Source organism: Grammomys surdaster, unplaced genomic scaffold, assembly GCF_004785775.1.
Source record: "Grammomys surdaster isolate TR1022 unplaced genomic scaffold, NIH_TR_1.0 128, whole genome shotgun sequence".
In the NCBI taxonomy this organism is placed as follows: domain Eukaryota; kingdom Metazoa; phylum Chordata; class Mammalia; order Rodentia; family Muridae; genus Grammomys; species Grammomys surdaster.
In genome coordinates, this window is record NW_021604586.1 from 5,749,466 (window position 1) to 5,771,079 (window position 21,614).

A 21,614-nucleotide genomic window follows, 5' to 3' on the forward strand; every position below is an offset into this window, starting at 1 on the left:
ACCCTGTGGGCTCACAGCCCAAGAAGAGCAGCAGATACGTCCCAACAGGGGGCTGATTCCTTAGAACTTTTCCCTCTTTCTTACTGTGGAATCAGAGTCTCACTGTGGCCCAGCCTGGCCTGGAACTCACTCTTCCCGCTCAGGCACTTCCTGCTCCATGGTCAAGTGGCAAAAGGCTGACGTCATCAGGGGCTAGGTCCTTGTCCTCCAGCCTTGCTATCATACCACAGAAGACAGCCCTGTGCTCTCAAAAGAAAGGGAAGGGAAGCTGTCAGCACTGCCTCCTCAGTCAGACTGCAATGGAGAGGCTGGAGCACCGGCTCAGAGGTTAAGAGCACTTGCTGCCTTTCCAGAGGACCCAGGTTCAGTTCCCAGTGCCCATGTAATGCCAGCTCTTCTTCCCCCATACCTTCTCCTAGCCACCATGAACACTGGCATGGACGTTCTTTTTTTTTTTCTTTTTCTTTTTGTTTTTTCGAGACAGGGTTTCTCTGTATAGGCCTGGCTATCCTGGAACTCACTCTGTAGACCAGGCTGGCCTCGAACTCAGAAATCCGCCTGCCTCTGCCTCCCGAGTGCTGGGATTAAAGGCATGTGCCACCACCGCCCGGCCTGGCATGGACATTCTTATAAAGGTAAATTACACATCTAAACATAAGGGAGGAAAAACCCCAGAAACACTGCAGTGGAGCCAATGGACATATCCATGTATCCAGAATATTCTACTGTGAGACCCACAGAACAAGGCCAGCTGGCACAGCAGATGCAAGCACTGCACAGCAGCTTCAAGTGACTGCCGGGCTGTTGGTGACCTTCAGTCTGATGACACATAGCACATTGGTACAGTCATCTTGTTCTATAGAAGAAAACCTCAGAGCACATAGCCCAGTTTTATTAGGACAGAAGCATACAGCCTTGGGTCCTCAAATTCACACCCCACTCTAACCTTCCCTCAGTGGTCAGAGGCCACTGTGAAGGCAGGGTAGCCCCATCAGACTGAGGGTACCCAAGGCTCCACAGAAGACCACCCCTGCAGGGGCCTCACTCGCCTGGCTCGACACTAGCGATATAGAACCCACCACTCAGTCGCTCAGTCTAAGGTCTGGCCTGTGCAATGTCTTGAACCGCGTCATCAAAGCATGTTTTTGCCATGGCCTGGGCTACTTTCAACACTTTCTTCTCCTTTGCATCGGGCCCCATGTGGTTCCGGGCCAGCTTCAGCCAGTGCTGTTCAGTCCGGGACAGGTACTCTTCATACTGCTCCCCACGTGCCACTTCTGGGTGCTGCAGATCTTCTCACCCCAAAAGGAAGAACGAGAAAGAAGCTGTTCAGTCCAGCAGTTCAGAGGGATCAGGGCAGGACTGCACTGAACAGCGACCTGCTTAGACCCAGCCCACCACAAGTACCGTCAGGCAGGCCCCCTCAGCAGCACGGCAGCCTGGCGCGGCTGCACCTGACTGTGGCTCTCACCTGCTCCCTCCTCGGCACTGTCCTCTTCCTGGTCTCCATCTTCCCCCTCTGCACCCTCTTCCTCTGAGCTGCTGTCTTCTTCTGAGTCCGACTCCTCCAGCCACTCCTGTGATTCTGACAAAGCATAACCAACATGGGGTTCTGGGTACAGTCTGGGGTCCCGGGGAAGCACACACGTTGGGAGCTGGCACCACCTCACAGAATCTCCTCCTCCTCCCACTCAGGCACTGGGATGGGAACCCAACCTTCCTACCCTGAAGCTTAGAATTAGCAGAACAACACATGCCTCTTGGGCCTCATAGCAACCAGGACCGAGAGCCTGTGGTGGGCACCAACTCCAGCCATGTTGCCATCCTAGCTGTGGGCAGCTGAATGGAGGCTGGCTCTTTCTGGACTCCTACAGCCTCGGCTTATGGGCAGAGCCTTTCCCTAGACATGCAGGTTTAGTCCTGAATCTTGAGAGGATGACAAGACTTGGCCTGGCAGGCCCCACCTTTAATCCCAGCACTCGGGAGGCAGAGGCAGAGGCAGGTGGATCTACTTCTGTTTGAGGCCAGCCTGGGTTATACAGCAAGTTCCAGGTTAGCCGGGAACACACAGACTATCAAAGGATCAACATGAGAATGTCAGGATTTCAGAGCAAAGGTGGAGAGAGCTGCCACCCCAGAGTGGCAGGAACCACGGGCAGCAAGTCCTGCCTGCTCTGCACCGACCCGGGGGAAAGAAGGCAAGTGCGGCAGCCCTGACCCAGGTACCAGTGACGGATGCTGTCCCTCACTGTCCCTGCTAGCACCCAGAACACCCAGAGCACACAAGAGTGTGCCAGGTAAGCCTGCCTCATCCCCAGGCTCCTCCTGGGAAAACCAGAGTCAGGAGCAGGGCTCCCTGCAGGGGAGGGTCTGAACCGACTCCCGCTCCACAGTGGGGCCCCGCCCACCCAGCTTACTTGGGTCCATGGCCACCAAGGTTTTCCATTCTTCCATCTTGTGAAGGTCAAGGCAGTAGAGGTCACTAAGGGTCACCTGGCGGTCGCCTGCTTCAAACATGCCGCCATAGACATAGAGCAGTCCATGCTTGACAGCCAGCATGGCGTTGGAGCGAGGACATGGCTCCTGCCCAGTGCTGCTGGCCTCAGAAGCACTGTCTTCAGCATTAGGTGGGGGCTGCACCCCCAGCCCCGAGGGAGTGAGCATTTGCTTAATGGTGACCACTGTCCCGTCTTCAGACACCACCTCCTTTATCACCTCCAGCGGCTCTGGGGCACCGCTCCCCCCATTCTCCCCTTCAGTGGCATCTTCAGGATCCTCTGCTCTGCCCCGCCTCCGTTTCTTCTTCTCTGACTTGGGACCCTGTTAACACAACTCAAGCTGCACTGTAGGGCAGTGACAGCCCACGCTCCAACGTGCCAATCAAAGGTTTGTGGGAAGAGGAGTGGACCAGTGCAGGAGTGAGAACTAACACTCCAGGAAGCAGGGATGGCCAGCCAGGAACGGACTCCTAGCCATCACTGCAAGGACGGACGGTCATTTCTGAGTCCCACTGGGAAGCGCCCAGTAAGCCCAGGCCTGGCTAACATGTAGGCAGTATATGTCTGAGGCTTGTCTTGGGAATCCTAGCCTTTTACAATTCCTACCCACTCCTAGCCTACAGCAGGACTGGCTGACAAGAGGGCCAGCACTCTACTCATCTTTAAGACCACACCCAGGAGGAGGACCCTGTTACCAGCACTTCAAAGGTTCCCTCCCATTGGGTTCCCCTGTGGAAGAACATGTACTTTGTCTCTCTGGCCACTCTGAAGAGTGCAGCCGAGTGACTCTGTAGTAGCCCCAGTCATTGGGCAAAATGCTATGCTCACATGGTGGTATTTGCTGAGCTGGATTTGAATATTCCAGCTATGAGTACCTCCAGCCAACCTGGGTCAGCTCCTGTTCTAGACTCAAAACCCACTTCATCCTGAGGCTGCAGTGGGAGTCTCACTCAGAACAGCTTCTGAAGAACATCACAGGGCCTGAGGGCCAGGCAACCTTTAAATAAGAGGCTAACCTACGCAGTGCAGTTCAGTGCTCTCAGCAGTGTCGGGGACCCTGAGTGGCTATGCCTAGTGTAGCTCCTCAGAGCAGGGGCCAACATATGCAAGGCTGCTTTCAATCAGAGACCTTTTCATGAGGCTGAGCACACAGCAGTTTTCTTGTATAGATGTCAGGGCTGCCTGGGACCCTTCATGGACTACCACGCGCTAATCTGTCTGTTCCAGGCAAGTCCTAGGCAGTAGCTACAGTGACTGTGGTAGTGACAGTTGACAGGATGATTGGGAACCAGGGATGGGTTCAAGTAATAGACATTAACTGCCACAGAGAACCTGACGTGTCCCAGCACCTCACCTCTGGGTCAGGAACTGCCAAGGCGTGGTGGCTGACATCAAGAAGGAACAGGCCACAAGACCAAGGGGGTCCCAAGCCTAGTCACCCACAACCTACACAGAAGAGTACATGTGCCTTCAATGGGAAGGAACAAGGCTTGTGAGAGGGCAGGAGCCAGACAGATAATATGGAAAATTCAGGAGCCTGGGCTACCTTCAGCTGTGCCGAAAACCAGCGACTCTTGGCAGCATCATAGATATACAGGTCATTGAAGAAGGAGCCCTCTAGGCTCTCCTCCTCTTCCTCATCACACACGCCCCCGAAGACCAGTATCTGATGATTTGGAGCCACAGCCACAGAAAAGCCAGACCTCGAAGTAGGCTTGACTCCTGAAGGGTTAATCCGGGTCCAAGTCCATTTGCCTGTAAGGAAAAAACCAAGGAAGGGTAAGAGTTCACTGAGAACCAACAAAGGACGCACAGAGAACTCTGCATACGAGGGACGAGCATAATTTCAAGCATTTGAAACTGTTAGGGCAAGGAGCCTCATGTTGTACCCTATGAAGGAAGAGAGATACCAGTCAGCAACCCTCAAGGCCTGTCCTTCTCAAAGCTCAGCTGTGTGACACTGCCTACTAAAGGACTCTGGCACCAACTACTGAGAGGCAGAAGAGACTGACATGGAGGTGGAGGTGCCATTTGCTGGAGGAGGGTCATGGGCTACAGCACCTCCCTGGGGTCCTAAGCCAGCTCACCCGGTCTTGTACTACACCGCCTCTCCTCTGGAGATGGCTGCTCTATGCTTTTCCAACATGTTCATCCAACAGTGCTGAGTGTGTGTGTGTGCGCGCGTGTGTGTGTGTGTGTTCATCTGACAGTGCTGAGTGTGTGGCCTGGTGTGACATGGGAAATGTCTAACCATTTCTTCTGGAAGAAAAAGCTGAGACTGTCACCTCAGTAAGCATTAAAAAGTACTAGTGACCATGCACTGAGGAGTGGCCAACAAGGCCCACAGAGCAGGAAGGACTCTGAGCCTGCAGGCTCGTGGTCACCAAGTCCGCCGATCGCAGCTGTAGGTGTTGAAGGACTGGAGACTAAAGCACAGCAGCACACAGCATGGAGCGAGGACACCATCTCTCACTGTGCATCAACCACACCAGGGATGCTGCTTCTGATACAGGACCGCTCTTCATGGGACTAGTTGCTGGGCACACAGGTTAGGGCCACACAGTCTAGACTCCAAGTTAAAGTTTCCCAGGTCCCCAAACCTAGATCCTGCCAGCAGTGACAATGATCTCACCAGTCCCTACTACTGCAGGACACTGCAGCCACCCAGAAGTCCTCATGGACAGGTGAGTTCAGAGGCCTCACTGGAAGAATGCTGGAGCAGAGGAGGAGCACCTCTCTGCTGGAGCAGAGGAGGAGGAGCACATCTACGCACACACTCTCCTGACCTCCCAGCAGAGGCCCTCAAGGGCTGCAAAGCAGTCAGCTCTGCTGCAGCCATGGCACCAGAGCTCAGCCTTAGTACTAAGCTGTGCACCCCAAAGCCCGGGCCGCGGTCCCCAGTAAAACAGGAGGCCAGGTCCCACAGAATTCCATGTCCTAGCAATGTTTCTATGCTCGTGAGTAAAAACATGTTCTTTCAAATGTCAAGGAGGGACGGGAAGCAGTAGCCCCCCGTCTCCACCTCACTCACACCTCTCTCCGTGCACGGCTTACGCGCTGGGGCCCTGAGAATGCAAGCACAGGGCCCATCCCTAAGTGCTCCTCCCATCTTACCTCTAAGCATGAAGGCTATGCCTGAGAACACAAACGCCACACATGGCTTTGGAGAGGAATACAAATGGCTGAGTGACTTGGGCTCCTGCTGGGTTGCAAGGTACAGAGAGGGCACTCATGTCACACAGGCACGTCAGCCCACACTCCAGAGAAAGGGTCTGGCCCTTGGGTCTAGACAGGCTACAGGAAGCTCCATGCAGTTCCCACTTGATAAGAGGGAGACACAGGCTTTGCTTCTGCGCAGACACTGAAGGCAACCCACCCCAAGGACACAGCCAAGCTACGTCTCAGGCACAGCAGTACCTTCGCCCCCTTCCTCAGGCTTCAGCAGGAACATGTCTGAGTGCTGGGTGCCTTTGTCCACATCTTTCTTGACTCTCTGCAAAACAAAGGAGTCCTGAGAACCAGCCATGCTGCAGCGGCTCCTGAGAGGAGCTGTGGCTCCAAGGAGAGCCCAGGTACGGCCGCCCGATTTTACAGCCTCCAATAATGGCCGGCCACTGAAACACTGCAAGATGCTCTGCCACAGAATGGCCATCTACCCACGGGTCTGCACAGTTCAGCTATACCTAACTGCAGCCCCATGTGTCATCAGCCGTTCACCTTTCAGCTGACATGCTGACTCACTTTGTGGAAAGAAGCATGCCACTACCACTCAGACCTCCCGGAACCCTCAGCCCACAGACCCCTGGGCCTCAGCCTTGAGCTTCCCATAGTGATGCTGACTGGCTGTTGACCCTGAGGGCAGGGCACACACATCTACTCAGTAGCCTGGGGCCCAGACAGCTGCTTGGCATGATGCTCACCCTGTGGAAGATGCCAGTCCATTTTAGTGTCTTCCTTGTATATCTGTGCTTAAATCCTCGTTTTTACTACAATTGATCTTACGGTGTTTGCATTTACAGGAAACACTGAGCAGCAGCCCCGTCCCCATCCTGGCAGCAGCTGCTGCTTATCCCACCCAGGTACATGTAGAAGCTACACTATCAGGGACCAACGAGCCCACACATCCCTCATCTTCCCTCCTGCTGCCTCTCCACCAGGGTGCCATCCAGGTCCTGCATGCTGGCTGAGCTCGGGTCTGTCAGCCCTGTCCCCTTTCCATCTGCACTATCAGAGGTTATGGCAAGAAGAGCTAGGAGGTAAGTGGGCACCAGGGGTACCGCCCTTAGAGACCAATGCTGCTCTCAGGGTGGTTTTGTGTTTTTAAGATTTTGTGTGTGTGTGTGTGTACTCTGTCACTGACACACCAGAAGAGAACATCAGATCCCATTACAGATAGCTGTGAGCAGCTGGGCAGTGGTGGCGCACGCCTTTAATCCCAGCACTCAGGAGGCAGAAGCAGGCAGATCTCTCAGTTCGAGGCCAGCCTGGTCTACAGAGTGAGTTCCAGGACAGCCAGGGCTATACAGAGAAACCCTGTCTCAAAAAACAAACAAACAAACAAACAAACAAACAAACAGTTGTGAGCCACCATGTGGTTGCTGGGAATTGAACTTCTGGAAGAGCAGCCAGTGCACTCACCACTGAACCATCCCTCCAGCCCCTCAGGGTGTTTTTCTGAGTGAAATTCTAAAGAAAATAGCAAGCCTGACCCTCTGGCCTCTGGCTCCCTGGGCGTTTCCTCTCACACACACTCCCCACTGTGAGCTCACCACTGTGATACCATCTGCCATGAACCATCCACGTCCAATTCTCTAAGTTCATTTTATAGCAAAGTGTGCCTGCATAGTCTAGGATCGCTGAAATCATGCTCTCTGTCCTTCCTTTCTAAGTCCCCAGTCTGCGGTCTCTTATCACACTGTCAGACACAGGCCCGCTGTGTGTTCCACACTGTGTGTCCACAGCACTGCTGGGCCTCCTCATCTACGGGAGCCTTCACGTGCACCTTGAGTGCAGTCAGCTCTGCAGAAAGGAAGTCCAGGCGATGCCACCTACAGGCACAGGGACTGCAGAGGGCCAGCGACATCCCACCTGCTGCACTCAGAGCAGAGCGAGGAAGCCAGGACGGGAACGGAGCGGTGGGAGAACACTTGGGGTTAAAACGCAGGAGGAACAGGGAGATGAGGGATGGAATGTAGTTTACCCCAAAACTCCGGGTACATAAAAACCCTCACAGAAACTCACTACTGCTTTTAACTAACTAAATTAATTTAGATAGACGGATGGATGGATGGATGGACGGACAGAGTGAGTTTGAACATGGGTGCCCTGCATGTATGGACAGTGACCGTCCCATGGGTTTTTAAATGAAAATCTGAGCCAGGTATAAAATACCTTCACTGAGTTACTGGTCCAGGAGGCCCCAGAAACAATCGAAACAACACAAGCTCCTGGTTACCCACCAAGATGATACATGCTGCTGCCGCCTCCACTGCACACTTTGTTTGGAAAACAATCAGGATAAAACTGACCTGAAAACTTCCTCACTAGCTGGCTAGCTCTCAGATTGTATAAGGTGCAATGTAGGTCACTAGGGAGGAAAATCATCAACAATGTTACAAGAGGGGACTCCCGAATGCTCTAGTACTGACCATGCAGACAGCATGTGTCCACTGGTGAACAGTGCATTAAGGTTCTGGGGACAACTAACCACCGACCACATCTGAGACCTGCACCACAGGCAGGAACTCATGCCTGGTGCTATAAACATGGTCAAAGGCCCATGGCTGAGGAGGGGGTCATAGGCCCTAGGGTAGAAACCTCTACTGTTGTTCTGCTAAATATTTATGTTCCTGCCCACAGACTCGTGCTACCCTCTACCTTGGTGGCAGACGTGTCTCTCTGCAGTGGGCAGCAGTGAACATGGAGACTCCCAACTGGTCAAAGAGCTGAGAAGTAGCTGCTAAGTCCTCTGCCTAAAGTGGGACATTGAGCCCAACCCCACAAACTCAGGCTCAGGGAGAGCCACTGAAGAGGGGAGCAGAATGTAAGGGCTGGGGCACGGGAGGAGTGCTCTGGGACACGGGGAGGAGTGTTCTCTCGCCATTCTGGCAGGCTGTGCTAGTTGGACTCAGCCTACAATACAAACCACGGACTGGAAGTGCAGTGGGCTGTGGGGCATGTGGAGAAGAGTCTGGGAGAGCTGGGTTGGATATAATCTAGACTCAGTGAAAACATGTATGAAATCTTCAGAACAATAAATATATTTTTAAATTAAAAAAAAAAAAGAGCAACAAACTGAAAGCTGTGGAATACAAGTGCTAGCAAGGTAGAAAGGACAGTGTGGGGCCTGAAGGGAACAAGAGTTACACTGTGAGTGACGCAGCTGGGCATGTTCACTGGCTGCAGGTAAACCATGTGACAGTCCACTGAGCTCAACCTGACTCCTACACTGACACACGAATGCACATGCAGACGCACTCACAGACACATTCTGGGATGACCCTGCACTTCTCTTTGAACTACACAGAAGATGACTGACACGACAGGGACACGTGTAAATACATGTGACCACACAACTAAGATAAAATAGGAATGGCAGACTCTCTGGGAGATGCAGGCGTTCACTTAAAAATCCATGTTAACTATGTATTTGAGAATTTTTGGATCATAAAGGATTTTAAATAAAAAGTGAGATAGTATTCAATCTCTGACTCATAGCAATGCCAAGACTGGCAAACACACAGTGAGAAGCAGGGCAACTGGGTAGCCACCGTCCGCGGCCACATGCACTCTATAAGCCAGCAGGGACTCCCGAGTACTGGTATGGGACACTGCTACAGCTGTCTGCAGACGCAGAGGGGGACACTGCAGTGGTTATGACGACCACAGTGTAAATACAGACTGTTCACAGCTGGACTCCTGGGAAGTTGGCATGATCTAACGTTAGCGTGCACCCCCAGCACACACATAAAAGCCACGCTCAGCAGGCAGCACCTGCAGTCTTAGTGCTGGCAGATGGCAAGGACACAACCAACCGGCAAGCTATGTCCCAGGAGAGGCCTGCCTCAAAACAGTGTGGTGGAGAGCAACTGAGAAAGATGCCTATGTTACCACCTGACCTACACACACACACACACACACACACACACACACACACACACACAAAAATCCATCTCTGGCCAGGTGGTAATGGCACACAACTTTAATCCCAGAACTCAGAAGGCAGAGGCAGGCAGATCTCAGTGAGTTTGAGTCCAGCCTGAACTGTAAAGTGTTGTCTAAGACAGACAACGTTACACAGAGAAACTCTTTCTCAAAAAAACAAAACAAAACAACCCCTGCATTTTAAAGAGGAGCAGAGGCACGCCACTGCAGCTTACAGCTCATGAGATGCTGCTCACACTTCACTGGAAGCCTCTGTGGACAAACTGAAGAGCAGTAGGTGGAAGCTCCTTTAATTCCCGGCACCGTGGCCCTTACCTGCTTCGAGTAGCCTCCATAGATGGCTATGCTGCCCTGCGGAGTGACAGCCATCACGCAGCCTGACCTGGGCGTGGGCCCAGGGCCTGATGGGGACAGCTTGCTCCACAGGAAGGTGTCCAGGCTGAACGTGTAGACATCACTGTAGTAGATGTAGTCCCTGGGAGGAGAAAAGGACCAGAGATAGTAGGGGAAGACAGGAAGGCAAACTTGTATTTTACACAGTTATGTGCTTCAAGTAAATCCATCAAAAGGCTTGTAGATCCTGAATTTCCAGAAGAGTGAAAAGCCATGGCAGCCAGACCCTGGGTAGTGTACTGTGAAAGTTGTCCATTTCCTACCCAGTGACAACTGCCAACATCAACAGGTACAGCCAGTTACTCCGAGACCCTAAGACAGACAGTGAGTCTAAGTGATCACAAGACTGGAGACTGACAGTCTGAAGGACTGGGCAGATGATCCCATACAGTCAAAGGACAGGAACAAAGCCTTCACATGCACCACCTAAGAAGAACAGGGAGGCTCCACCTAACGCTAGCTCTGCTCAGAGCCAGGGACTCAGGCACCAAAGCACTCAGCACAGAGGTCGTGACAGGAGGCTTGGTCTTATGGCGTGGCTGTCACAGAAGAGCCACTGCCCTGCAGCTGTGAAGAGCTAACTGTGTACAGAGGAGCACGTGCAGGTTGGGACAACCATTGTTCCACACAGTGCAGCTGAATAATTCACGCTGCGGGTTATAAGGACACCATGAGCCCTGACAGCTGCAGTGGGAGACTGGTCATCTGCCTCTTCTGCCCTGGAGAAATGCTAAGAAATCCAGGGAACTGACTGATGGCTGTCCTCAAACCCACAAGCTCTCGGAGGATGGGAGCCTCCTGGTTTCCAGAAGACTTACTATAATCCAGTTTTCTCTGGTTTCAAACTGTAACTTTCAGTTAAAAAAAAAATCTACTGTGAATTGAAGATAACTTTCTCAAGGAAAATTCCAAATGGTGGCATTTAAAAGTCAAGCTAATTTAATACAGATGGCAACTGCATTCACTTTGGGACTGTCATTTTGTCTGTGTTCCTAAGTGCTTCCCAAATAGGTTTATACTTAAAACCAGGCTTATGTGTGTGCACAGGAGCCCTGGAGGTGAGTGACAGGCCAATGGAGCCGTCAGACGTGAGTGCTGGAAGCTGAGCTCAGGTCCTCTGGAGGAGCAGCAGGTGCTCTTACCCAGTGAGCCAGCCCCCTAAAGGGTCTTAAATAAAGTAAGTTTTGTAAAAAGTTCTAATTTGAAATGACTGCCATGCCCCCACCCCACTCCCGCAAACCCCCAGCATGGAATGATCAGCAATCTACAGGTCTGTAAGAGGGAAGGGTGGTGCTGGCTCCACCCACAACCCTGCTCACAGCCGCTGATGACGTATTGTAAGGAGAGACCCATGGTTTCCTCAGGGTTTCACATGGCTGTCAGTCACTGCAACTGCCACAGCGAGCGAGCGGCAGCGTTCCCACTGGTGATGAGAAGGTTTGCTCATGAGCCTCTACCCTCTACTCCACAGGGGCCTCAATCTGCTGTACCAACCTTGTACTTTCATGGAAGCCACCAAAAAGAATTAGCTGTCGTTTCCAGGCCATCATTCGATGCCCACTTCGACCTGAAGGACCCCCTGTTGATCTAAAATGAAGAAGAATAAAAAGCCATTACGTTAGGTATTCTGTGAGTTTTTAAAAAAGATTTATCAATTTATTTTTTAAAATATTTATTCATTTGTATTTTATGTATATGCTTGTACCATGTGGGGGCCTACACTCAGAAGCCAGAAGAAGACATCAAATCCCTGGAACTGGAGTTACAGACAGTGTGGGCTGCCATGCGGATGCTGGGAATTGAACCTGGCTCCTCTGGAAGAGCAGCCAGCACTCTTGACCACTGAACTGTATCTTCACCATTGATTTTCAATGAACTTAGTAAGTTCCTTTCATTATCTCTTCAAATTACCAGAATCAGCCTAACCGTCTTGCCTAGTGCTGCAGGATGGCAGAATCTGTGACTTGGAATAAATGTTTTCTAGGTACAATACAAAAATTGGATTCTGTCAAGTAAAGAACTCCAAAGTACAATATATATATATATATATATATATATATATATATATATATTTATATAATTTATACTGCTTTTCCAGAGGTCCTGAGTTCAATTCCCAGCAACCACCTGGTGGTCACAAGCATCTGTAATGGGATCTGATACCCTCTTCTAATGTGTATGAAGACAGCTACAGAGTATTCACATACAAAAAATAAATAAATCTTTAAAAACAAACAAACAAAACAAAAAAAAACTAAAAGAAGCTCCGCATGGCCGTGACTCCATGGTCTCAATGCTGGGATGGGGACAGGCAGGTCCTGGGCTGCCTGCCAGGCACCTTGCCAACTGGTGAGCGTCAGTCAGGTTGATAGAGATTGTCTCAAAACAAAAACTATGGTGGACAGCATTACAGAAGACACCAAATACTGACCTCTGGCCTTATATTACCTCCCACCCCCAACCACACACACACACACATAGCCACACAGTCATACATACACACATACACACACACACACACATTCATACACACTATCTCTCACACATACAAACACACACAGTCACACAGAGTCACACATGCATATAGTCACAGTCATACACACAGGAGTCTCTCTCTCTCTCTCTCTCTCTCTCTCTCTCTCTCTCACACACACACACACACACACACACATTCACACTCACACACATACACTCAAACACACATGACAAATAATAAGACCAAGAATATAAACTTCCCCAACTGCAAGTTCAAGTGGAAATCTACTTCATTCTAGCAGATAACATGTTTTTAAAGACTAAGATTTCATGTCATAGAAAAATGTTCATAAGAATGGAAGACAACGGCAGGTTATAAAACACATTATATAAGGCTCTAATCTGGGGTTCTGAACAGTTTCATTATTGTCTGTCTTCTGCATTCCTAAAGCTCTCCCCAGTGAACACAGCACGCTGGTAAGTGGAAAGAGGGAAGACAGAGGAACATGAGGTGGGAGGGATGAGGGAGGAGCACCTGTCACTGTAAAGAAGCGCTGGCTGCCAGAGGAAGGCCACAGCATGGACAGCAAGGTTCACGGTAGCCTGCACTGTAAGACCCTCGAGGGTTAAGAGCCTCTCCTCCTACTTGGGAAGCGGTGCCCGAGCCTCACCGTGCAGTATTCTCACCAGGCCCTTCTACTGCCCCCAAGTGGGATGTAACAATGTTACAAACAGGGTTTTTGTAAAAATCCCCCAGGCTGTGGGCTGGAGAGATGGCTGAGAAAGTAAAAGCACGTGTTGCTCTTCTAGGAATTCAGGGGTCAGTGTGGAGCACTCACACTAGGTAGCTCACAGCCACGAATCCTGAGGATCTGACACCCTCTCCTGGCTTCCACAGGCACCCAAATCCACATTCTTGCCCTACACACAACAAATAAAATACAACTTAAAAAAGAGAAGTCAGGGGAGGTGGCACATGCCTTTAATCTCAGCACTCAGGAGGCAGCAGCGGTGGCTCACTGAATCCAAGGCCAGCCTAGTCTGCAAAGCTAGTTCCAGTTGCACAGAGAAATTCTAGCCTCAAGGCTCCCAGCAAACACACCCACAGAGAAAGTCAACACTGAAAGGCTCCTGCCCTGAAGCCACTGTTCCCAAGCGCTCAGATGCGGCACTCAGGGCACCTCACAAGGCTGCTACTCCAGTCTTCCCTTGCTCAGTCCAGAACGAGCTTCTCAAATGCTCCTCCACTAGGTCCTTCACATCACCAACATCCCTGCTGACGCCACGCAGGACAGCCAGCACGCTTGTCTGTACAAAGTCAGCCAGAAGCCATCAACACCTTCTCCTAGACACCACACTCTGGAGACTCAACCTTCAGGCACCCTCTGTGTAGTCCTGCTTCATACCTTTCCACTCTACCGGGAAGGGCCACTCTACAGTCAAGTCTCCTTCACCCTTAGTTATAAACCTGTAGAGAAAATCTCTCTAGATTGACGAGTATACAATTTCTCAACCAGTTTCTCTGCCTTCTCCTGGCTTTCTATTACTTGTAATTTAGTAAGCATGTTCTAGTACCAAAGTTCATGATTAAAAACAGCAAACATCAATTTCCAGGCTCAAAAGAGCCAGTTTGAGGCACAACGTGACACACATGCAGGCATCCCGAGACCAAGAGGACCCTCCGGATCAGGCTGCAGAGGGGGCCTTGACGTGCACATGGGCAAAGGCCTCCTTCAGAAGCAGGCCACATCCCAGTGTAAGTAGACAGTACAGCTATGTTCTATACAGCCACAAGCACAAGAAAGAAACTGACTGTTCTGGTCTGAGCCAAGCTCCCATGGAGAGTTGCGGACACACCGCCATCTGAGGAGTCTGGAGAAGGTGCTCACTGTACAGCCCAAGAGCAGACTCACACCTCATACTCCTCTAGAACAGACACACAGGACTGGGCATTCCTAGAACCACCCAGTGACACAAGTCAAGGCCACTGGTGAGCTGGCTATCTATGTCCCCAGAACCGTGGAGGCATAGGCCAGGCTAACGGCTTCCTCAACAGGGCCCACCTCACCAGGTCATCCTCTGCTGAGTCAGATGCAGCAGTGAAAGCACCTCAACTTTGTAACTAAAACAAGGGTGGGGCTATAACAAGGTTCCAGCTCCCCTCTAGAAAGAAGAGCCACCCTCCCGACCAAGAGCCCGGTTATATTCCAATCTCCAATAGGGTTTTCAATTGCCGTCAATCCTAAATATGGAGTTCAAAAACAGCCTGTCCCACTCATCCAGAAGCCTATGTATAGCACAAAGACACGCACGCAACAGTGTGGGCGCCAGGCTCTTAGCTCGTCTGGGCTGTGCGCAGAATGGCATTCCCACAGGGCGTGCTGCCAGCCAATGTCCCCAACTCCAGGCCCAGCCACTGTGAGACAGTCACAGAGGATGTCCATGCATCACACACCAGCGCAGCTTAGAGCGTGCTCTGAGTTTATACTTCATGTTTATGCTTCCACACTACACAGTACCCACTGGTCGAGCCCATGCCAAGCTGAGCAAAGGACTGAATTCTACTGGAATTCTGTGCTTGAGGTCATGGGGTTCATCACAGAACAGACACTTTTTTGGCTTTTCTTAAGACAGGGTTTTTCTGTGTAACAGTCCTGGCTGTCCTGGAACTCACTTTGTAAACCAGGCTGGCTCCAAAGTCACAAAGATCTGCCTGCCTCTACCTCCCAAGTGCTGGACTTAAAGGCATGCACCACCACACCCGGCTAACCACATACACTTTTACACTAATTTTCTTGATTATCTACTGAAGCCATTAGTCCCTATGAAAATGTACAAATCCCAATGCCCACCAACAGATGAATGGATCACTGGTCTGTGGAATTAAACACTGCACACTACAACCTGGCGAACTTGAAAACCTCACGCTGAGTAGTAACACAGACAGACACCAAAGACCACAGTGTTTCAGAATTCCACCCGCAGCCACAAGAGGGAAGTGGGAGCTGGGTGGCTGAAGAGCAGAGTGGTTTCTTTTTAGGGGCTAGAAATCCTTTAGACTGACATAACAGTGTTGCTGTGCACAAGTGAACACACTACCAACACTCAATCATATACTTCATTTAAGATTGTGTATATGGGTGGTGTTACACGCGTGCATTCTTAAGCCTTTCTGTGCACAAGTGGAATTGGGTCAAGGCTGATCAATTCCTCAGTCTCTCTCTCCTCACCTACTGAGCCAGTCTCCCACTGAAACAGGGTTCACTATCTCAGCTGATCTTGGACCTGTCTACTCTCCACACCCTCCCCGAGTGTACAGGCTACAGCGTGTGCCCTCGTGCCTGGCTTATTATGTGAGTGATGGGATCAGCCCTTGAGGTTCTCATGCCTGGGCATTGTGACGGCTGTTCTTGGTTGTCAACTTGACCACATCTGGAATTAACTAAGACCCATGCTGTTGAGTACACCTGTGAGGGATTTTTCTTACTTTGGATCATGTGAAAGGGGAAGACCCACTAAATCCAGGCCATACCTTCTGGTGGCAGCCTAGACAAAAGGCCATGGAAGAAGGAAGCTTTTCTTTCTGCCTGGCCACAGTCACTCACTCAAGTTCATTCCTTTGCTGGTACTCGAGCAAAGTCTAACTTAGCTTAGGGTCTAACATGAACTGAGGACCATGAGATATCCAGGCTTGTAGACCAAACAACCATTAAGACTCTGAAGACTTGCTGGGCAGTGGTGGCGCACGCCTTTAATCCCAGCACTTGGGAGGTAGAGGCAGGTAGATTTCTGAGTTCGAGGCCAGCCTGGTCAACAGAATGAGTTCCAGGACAGCCAGGACTACACAGAGAAACCTTGTCTCGAAAAACCAAAAAAAAAAAAAGACCTGAAGACTTTCCATCAGGAAATAGCCATTGTTGAAATTGTTGGACCACAGACTAAGCCCATCTAATAAATAATCCTGTTCTTATATACAGACTCATTCGGTTTCTCTAAAAACTCTAACACAGGTGTCAGGCACTTTACTTACCAAGTACAAACCTTGCACTGTTTAAAGAGTGATCATGGCTTACATAAACCACTCTGCAATAATTGCTACCATAAAGCCTACTGGAGTGGGCATGAAACTCAGGTTTCCAATACTAGGTGTGAGGAAGCTGAGGCAGGAGGACTGCTGTAAATGCAAAGCCAGTCTGGCCTAGAGAGTGAAAGTCTGTCTCAAAAAAATCAAAACAGAAATAGGCCGCAACAAGCAACAACAAACTATCAAGAGGGCTCTCCAGAGCATGGCTGCAGTCCTCCCCAGGCTGGACACATACCCAACAAGGGACATGGTTTCTGTTGTCCTTGCAGGCTCTGAGTCTATCGGTGTCCCAACCTTCTCATTTTCTGATTAGACTTCACACACAGGGAAGGATGTCAACCAGCACTAGCTTCCAGGCATGGGGCAGGAGGGGCAGCACTGCACATGCCCTGGTGACCAGACCTTGGCTCCGAGTCAACACTTGCTGCTGAAAGACTAGAGGGGACCACCAACCCAGCACTCTGCTCATCCTACACTGCAGGGAGTCAGGTCTTGGTGTCTGTGTACTTCTTCTTTTTTATTTTTTGGTTTTTCAAGACAGGGTTTCTCTGTGTAGCCCTGGCTGTCCTGGAACTCACTCTGTAGACCAGGCTGGCCTCGAACTCAGAAATCCGCCTGCCTCTGCCTCCCAAGTGCTGGGATTAAAGGCTTGCGCCACCACTACCTGGCGTGTTTGTGTGTGTGTGTGTGTTTGTGTGTGTATACGTGTGTGTACTTCTTTATGACTCACAGGTATGCAAACAGAATCTACACTGCCAAACCAGACTCAGGCCAGCTCTATGTAAATCAGGCCCTGTGTGTACAGCTCTCACTCAAGATAGAGCCTGAAGAACTCTCCAATGGTCCTGAGCACTGCTGTGTCCCCAGCACTGATGCACTGCCAGGCTCCTGTGACCGTGAGACTCGTCCTCCTGGGAGTGAGCAGCTAAAGTGGCTTCCTGTGCATGAGTATCTGCTGACTGTCAACAGCTACAGAAATGTGCTAATGCAAGGAAGCAGAGACCAGAGTTGCTACCCTTGCCCGGATGCAGCGATGCATCCCTCTCGGGCTGCTGGGTCGTACCAGTTAGCACTGGAATAGAAATACGCTTGCCAGGCAAGCTAGAGCCAAAGAGACACAAACCTCTGCCAGCCGTGGGACATGGTCACGTGTAGCCTCTCAGCACGCTGGGCCAAGGGAAAGGACCATGTTCACAGATACTCTACAGGAAGCCACGGGCACTGGAGTCTGCTCTCTCAAAGCCAATGTGCAGGGAAAGACTATGTTCAGACAGAATCCACTAGATGAGGTTCAAAGCCAAGCAGGGGTCTGGTGGACAGAGGGAGCAGGTCAGGGCACACAGGCTTCTCAGGTGACCTGATATGAAGCTGAGTGACTAGGACTCTCCATCACAGAGCCACGCTGTGATTGGAGGTGGTGCCACACACACTCTAAAAACCTTTGAGACAGGCAGTTTGGGCTGGAGAACTGGCTCTCTGGTTAAGAGTATGTGTTGCTCTGAGTTTGAAACTCGGCACCTGCACGGCACCACAGGACTGTAACTCCAGGCTAAGTAATCTCAAGCCCTCCTCTGGGATCCTCAAACACTAGAGACCCAAGCAGTGCAGACACAAATGTCGGCAAAACTCCCACACTCATAAAATAAACTTTCTTTTTAGAAAGGTGTATCTCTTTTCAGAGGTCACCCGGCACTTCTCTGTCCTCGCTCCCCTCTCCAGGATTCGACCTCGCTCATTCAGTTCCCTTGACTGGAACCTACTCCCCTAAGGAACAAAGACAAACACTAAAATCAATGTATTTCAGGAAAAAAATCTACTCTAGAAATGACAAAGTGGTAAACGCTGTTCATTTTGGCTGGATTGCCTTTCCTTTTCTTTAGATCAATCTGAAGAATGACAGAAGCCAGGCAGTAGTGCCACATGTTTAACCCCAGCACTCAGGAGGCAGAGACAGGTGGCTTTCCCAAGGCCAGCCTGTTCTACAGAGTGAGTTTCAGGTCAGGCAAGGCTACACAGAGAAACTCTATCTCAAGCCCCTATTTCCCCCCCCCCCCCAAAATAAGAAAACCAGCTGAAGCAGACCACCAGCGGCTCCCCTGTGGCCGCTGTCAGTGCAGGGACAATCCTCCAACACCATGCTCTGTGGCTAACTCACACCTTTAATCCCAACACTCTTCAGGAGGCAGAAACAGGTGGCCTGGTCTACAGAGCCAGTTCCAGGCCAGCCAGGGCTGCATAGTGAGACTCTATCTCAAACAGAAAAATTGGAGGAATGAAAGATTTATGGAACTGCCCCTATACCAAGCTGCCCTACAGGCTGCTTTGTGACGTAATTTTGAGCCTCAGATAAGACCACTGTTTATATGGAAATTCAAGAGTTTTAGAAGCAGGATCACACACTCACACAAAATAGAACCTTTTTTGCCCTGTATATCCCTTTATTAGGCTCAGAGCATGATTTTAAAGTGTCTATTATTTTAAAGTATGCAGCTAAGGGAGGCGTGGCCACTTCCAGGCATGTCCTCCCACACACTGTTCTTTTGCATTTCATCAGGGCCTCCAACAGTGAGGCAGGCTAGAATCAACACAAGCGGATGGCCATCCCAGACCCAACAGTGGTGCTCCTGAGAGACAGAAGCAACTCCTAGGCATGTGCACACCAAGGCAAGGCTGACCAGTGCTCACTCCTGACTGTCACATCTGAACCAGCTCAGCTCCAAGGTCGGATCTCACTGGAAGACAGGAGAATGAAAAAAAGATGGAGACAGACACTTTTATGCTCTACAGCTGGACCACGGAGACGGGTCAGCTATCTCAGCAGGAACACTCTGGTAAATACCTGGGGGAAGAAAGCTGTGGTGGACTTTTGACTTGGCTGTGCCTGTATCAACAACTCTGGGCTTCCTAAAGGGGCCAAAGTTGACTTATAAAACACCCATTACACCTGGTGATGAAGCAAATGCCCCAAAGAGGATCCTACAGGGTCTGTGTCTTAGGACACTCTCCCCTGACAATGCCAGAGGCCACACTAAGCCTGAAACTATTGGCAGAGGAGTCTCCAACAGTGACTTGAACAAAAAAAAAAAAAAGAAAAGAAAAAAAAGAGCAGTAAAGCACGTAAGTGACATGAATAACCACCTTTCCGTATGCTGTGAGTTTGCAGCCAGAACTGAGTGCTAAGAACGGTAACTAAGGGGCTGCAGAGATGGCTCAGAGGTTAAGAGGACTCGTCAGTCTTCCAGAGGTCCTGAGTTCAATTCCCAGCAGTCATGTGGTGGCTCCTAACCATCTGTAATGTGATCTGGTACCCTCTTTCGGTGTGTAAGCATACATGAAGACAGACCACTGTACGCATAAATAAAGGCCAGGAGGCTCTGGTCCCTGGTTCAGTTCTGGCTTGCTGGTCTATCAGCAGAAAGGACAGCGCCCTTACACTGTTGGAGGCACCTAAAGGGGATGAAGTCAGTAAGTCTGCGGGCAGCTAGCCATTCTGCCAGGCTCCCGCCACAGCAATTCTCATGCAGATCCAGGGACACGGTGATGGAGTGACGGTGATGGCATGCAGCAGAGGCAGACTTAAGCACCAGCACCCTAAGCCAGGCTTCCTGAGAGCCATGAAGGTTGCCCCGTCCGTCCTGTGACCAGTTCTGCCACTGCTCTGCTCATCTGACTCAAGGCCATTTGCTGGTCCTAACATGACAGGTCAGCTTTACTGGCAGCCGGCCTGACACACTGCTCACTGCTCACCATCCCAAACAATGCCTCCACCCCAGCTCTTCCCACCACACAAGACAGCACCCTGTCCCCTCCTTGCCCTGCCCATAACTCAAACCCAATCAGAACACAAGCTGCGGGCGGCCAGGGTTCATGCTCCATGCTCATATCCAGAATCTTACCGAATCTGTTCCCAGGTCTTGGTGGCCAAGTGCAGGACCCAGAGGTCCTTGTAGTGGTAGAACTGCTCGCCATCGGGAGATGCAAACTCCCCACCGAAGACCCACAGCTGCCCACCACCCTGGGGTACCACCACAGCCTGTTAAAAGAAAGCAAACAGATTAGATGAGCCACAAGACAGCACGGCTGGCCCCAGCACGGCCAGCAGCATCCGCTCCATCTGCCTAGAATCTCAGGGACTCCTCAGCCATTGTCTCCCACCTCCAAGGGGAAGCTGCTAGCACAAACTTCCCTAGGCATACGGATTATATTCAAAGACCTGACACACCCACGTTCTGTAAACCACAAGATAAACATCTTCTGACATTCAGACCACACACTGACCTACCAAATAAGCAGTTACTATGACAACCTCACACAGGCTATCTAGGAACAAATACAATTTTTGTTTGTTAGATAACCACAGGAAGCATTTTATGCATGTGTGAGAGTATGGGGTCTAAACACGTGTGTAAGTTGTATACACAAGTGTATGCAAGGCATATGCAACTGTGTGAAGTATAGAGACAGGAGTGTAAGGTGTGTGCACATATGAGAATGTGAGGTGTGTGCACATTTGTGTGACCTGTATGCATGTATGTGCCTGTAGGCATCTCACACGTGTATATGTGAGGTATGTGGACATGGATACAAGACATATACACCTGTGTGAGACGTATATACCTGTGTATGAGTGTATTGAGACTGCATGCACACGTGTGAGTGTATGAGGTGTATGCATATATGTATGTGTCTAAGGTGTATGTGTGAATGTATGTGTATGTGGACATGTATGTGAAGTTTATGCAGCTGTGTGAGTTCTGCACACACACATCTGTGTATGAGGTATATACACATGTCATGGGGCTGCACATGCCTGTGTTCAGGTGCAGAGGCAGGAGGAGGATGCTGAGTGGCCTGTTCTATCACTCTCTCCCTTACTCTCCTTAAGACAAGGTCTTTCACTGGACCTGCTGCTAGGCTGGTGTGGTGAGCTCCAGTGATCCTCCTGTCCCCAGTCCTGCCAACACTAGGGATACAGGTGTGTAACCACACCCAGTGATCCT

The 21,614-nt window shown here is 50.6% G+C and overlaps 1 protein-coding gene across 3 annotated transcripts in view; it reads right to left on the bottom strand.

Moving 5' to 3' along the window:
• Positions 1-851: 851 nt before the first annotated feature.
• The window catches only part of Klhdc4 (kelch domain containing 4), a 31,551-nt gene continuing 10,788 nt past the window's right edge, over positions 852-21,614 (bottom strand). For 2 of the 3 annotated variants that reach the window (XM_028753004.1, XM_028753018.1), the window contains 8 exons: positions 20,511-20,647; positions 11,550-11,642; positions 9,978-10,137; positions 5,916-5,991; positions 4,045-4,253; positions 2,418-2,820; positions 1,472-1,585; positions 852-1,292 (listed from right to left, as the gene is read on the bottom strand). In XM_028753004.1, the coding sequence (XP_028608837.1) occupies positions 1,096-1,292; positions 1,472-1,585; positions 2,418-2,820; positions 4,045-4,253; positions 5,916-5,991; positions 9,978-10,137; positions 11,550-11,642; positions 20,511-20,647 (1,389 nt within the window). In that variant the 3' untranslated portion in view covers positions 852-1,095. Of the gene's footprint in view, positions 1,303-1,471; positions 1,586-2,417; positions 2,821-4,044; positions 4,254-5,915; positions 5,992-9,977; positions 10,138-11,549; positions 11,643-20,510; positions 20,648-21,614 lie in introns of all 3 variants that reach the window. The other variant, XM_028753010.1, reaches the window with a different exon arrangement.